The sequence below is a fragment of the Belonocnema kinseyi genome, chromosome 10 (assembly GCF_010883055.1).
Source record: "Belonocnema kinseyi isolate 2016_QV_RU_SX_M_011 chromosome 10, B_treatae_v1, whole genome shotgun sequence".
Classification (NCBI taxonomy): Eukaryota; Metazoa; Arthropoda; class Insecta; order Hymenoptera; family Cynipidae; genus Belonocnema; species Belonocnema kinseyi.
The window spans coordinates 51204903-51207955 of NC_046666.1; the positions used below are offsets into that span (position 1 = coordinate 51204903).

The following is a 3053-nucleotide window of genomic DNA, read 5'->3' on the forward strand; positions in this document are numbered from 1 at the left end:
GAATTTTCAACAATATAGATAGATTTTCACTTGAGATGAAAATGTCAAGCAACCAAAAGAGATCAGTTTTCAATCAGAAATTTGTACCCCCAATTAAAAAAACTGGATTTTCCACCGAATAAAAAGAATTTTTAAACGAGAAGGATGAATGTTGACCGAATTGTCTAATTTTGAAGAAAATGATTCAGTTTTGAGCCAGGTAGTATAATTTTTGACAAAAAAAAGAACCCTTAACAACAAATTTCATTGTAGTCGTCGCGACTAGAAAGAATAAGTATGCACACATATTCATATACATACACAAAAATACACATGTGCATATACATACATACACACACACACACATATATATATATATATTTATATATATATATATATGAGTAGATTTTTAAAAAATTTTCTGGCAAAACACGTCAACTTAATTTTTGTCTCAAGTGAAAAATATATATTTTTTCAAATTTTTCCTGTGAATTTAAACATTTTTAGCACATTTTTAATTATAGGGGTGGTTTACCCCCTTCATATTCGTATCGAAATTTCGGTGCATTTGCATAGCCTCTTTTTCATGGAAATTCAAACTATCATTTAAAGAACTGAACTCATTTTTGCAAGGATGCATACAATTATTTATTTATTACACTTTAATTGCGATATCTGATATATCAGGCTAATAAATTTATATTTTATATCGTAGACTGTAAGTTTTTTCTTTTCAAAGCTGATTTTTAAGGTTTACCACCATGCGAAGTCGTCTGATTCATCTGATTCAGAATCTGACGAACTTGAAGAATCCGATGAAGAATCGGATGAAGAATCCGAAATAGATTTTAATGAGCAGTCGGCACTATCAGCATCAAAATCTGACGAATCCTTGGTTGTGTTGAAGGGTTTCTCTATAACTGGACCTATTGTAGTTATAGGATGTGGAGAATGTTCATCTGAATTTCCATGTACGAACAAGGAATAGTTCTGAAATAGATAATTATTAGATCATCAATAAAGGACAATTATGGTAACACATAAAATAATACTGAATATTACAAACATTTCTATAAACAAATATAGTATATATTTCATAACAACGCATAATTTTATAGATCGTTTTATCAGATATTTCTTGATTGTTCTTATGACTAGCAATAAGAGTTTTTGTCAGATTACCATTACTAGTAGAGTCAGGAACAAGACAGATATTTTCATTTTCATCATCTTGATTTCAAACTTTGAGGATTTTAGGATACTTGTAAAACTGTTCAAAGAATGATGCTTCAGTGATGTTAAAATTCCTTTTTATACTTTTTCTGAAATATACAGGGGCTATATATAAGAAGATGTACGTGATCAAAAATTGAAAAAATTGGAAGCCTTTTGTTGTCAAGAAGGAAGAGTAAGTTACTTCAAAAGAATATTTTTGCAAGTTTATAAAGATAGCTGCACAATAAGACAAGTCCCAAGGGCAACAAAGATTAAACACGTCTTCAATTATTCAAACAGAAAAAGATAGGATTTGATTTGCAAACTTTTGGATAATTCAAAAATCGCGAAATTATATTATTTTTGGGATGTCTATTAGGGTGCAAAAAAAATAATATTCCGAATTTTGCAAACAGATCCATTAGATGGAAAAGTGAATAAAGTGGATTTCGAATGTAAATGGCCAGGAGAAATAGAAGTTGGATAGTTAAGAAAAATGGAAAGAGCTGATTGAACAGGGTAGGCAATATTTTTAAAAATGAGCCTATAAATAAAATGAAGAAGAATCATCCTTTTTATATCAATAAGTGTTCAATTTTACATTTGAATATTTTTCTGAGAATTCGTCTTACATTTTTAAATTAATCTTTCAGTTTTGAATTGTTTACATATTCCTTTATTTATTATTTGCAGTAGACGCAAGATACATTCGTTAGAAATTTTATAATGTTAATTCATATCATATATTTGTAGATAAAACTTTCCTGCTGACAAATGTAACATACCCTCATACTAAAATTGGCATTTGTTTATCATTATTGATTGGAAGAAAAGTTTTGTCTACATTTTTGTCATCTTCATCGATTGGGTCATGAGGACTTTCCGTAAGAATTGAGGGTATTAATTTTGACCACCAGTTCGGCACGCGTACATTAGGGTACATATTTGCTTTTTCGAAAATCTCTTTCATTTCCTCTTCTTTTGGTTTGATTGATTTGCCTCTTCACGTTCAAGCGTCCACATCCAAACCTAATAAAAATTTTTTAAATACGATGGTCTTGCAAAAGGCTGAAGTAAAGAATATTTAATTGGAAGGGTTATTCCTTTAAGCAATGGTGAAAAAAGTTGAAATTAAATTGAATGTTTGATGACTTAATTTGAAGATCCTCATTTAGGAATATCGGAGAAAGCCCTACAGTAGATGATGATCCTAGAGTAGTAAATAATTCTTTATGAGCACAAATGAAAGAAAAATTATTCATTTAAATTTTAATGTATTAGCCTTTATTGTATCTAAGCTATTTATTATATTAATTAATCATATAATTTTCAATGTTTGTAAGACAGCGAAACATTGATGTTGCACAGTCTTTAAATGATTCTATTTTAAACAGGAAAACTGGCAGTGAATTTTTACATTATCATCTGAGAAGGTATTAGATTTATATAAAAATTGCCCCCCCCCTCGTTTTTGTAAAATTTCAACGTTTTGAAAACCCCTAAATGAAAAAACAGGTTTTTGCGAATATGTGTCTATCCATCTGTCTGTCAGTTCGTAAGTGAGTCTGTAGATTTTTAGTTTCTTAGCAGGATAACTTTCAAAAGGATTCACAGATTTAATTGGCCTTTAGTATACTTCCTTCTTTCTTCGCTTGTGTTTTTTTTATTCTAATTTTGTAAACTACAAATTTCATCATTGGATTTAAGTTTCTCTTTGAATCCCAAAAATTTCGTAGGTCCACATCATTAGATGTGAAAGAATATTTACAATTCTGAACAATTCTCTATTACGTTATGTTAGAGTATTTCGTCGGAATTTATTGCTGTTTTTAATTTAAGAAAATGATTAGATATTAAAG

General features: G+C 29.3%; 1 protein-coding gene across 1 annotated transcript; it reads right to left on the reverse strand.

Moving 5' to 3' along the window:
• Positions 1-600: 600 nt before the first annotated feature.
• On the reverse strand, positions 601-1272 carry LOC117181996 (clumping factor B-like). The gene is made up of 2 exons (XM_033375013.1): positions 1162-1272; positions 601-969 (listed from the first exon to the last, which is right to left on the reverse strand). Exons 1-2 carry the CDS (start codon positions 1207-1209, stop codon positions 733-735), a joined length of 285 nt encoding a protein of 94 aa, XP_033230904.1. The 5' UTR covers positions 1210-1272; the 3' UTR covers positions 601-732.
• Between the last annotated feature and the right edge of the window lie 1781 nt (positions 1273-3053).

Coding starts and splice junctions, on each gene's coding strand:
- LOC117181996 (XM_033375013.1), bottom strand. CDS start 1,209: ATGATGAAAATGAAAATATCTGTCTTGTTCCTGACTCTACTAGTAATG. Junction 970..1,161: donor TCCTGACTCTACTAGTAATG/GTAATCTGACAA, acceptor TATCTATTTCAG/AACTATTCCTTGTTCGTACA.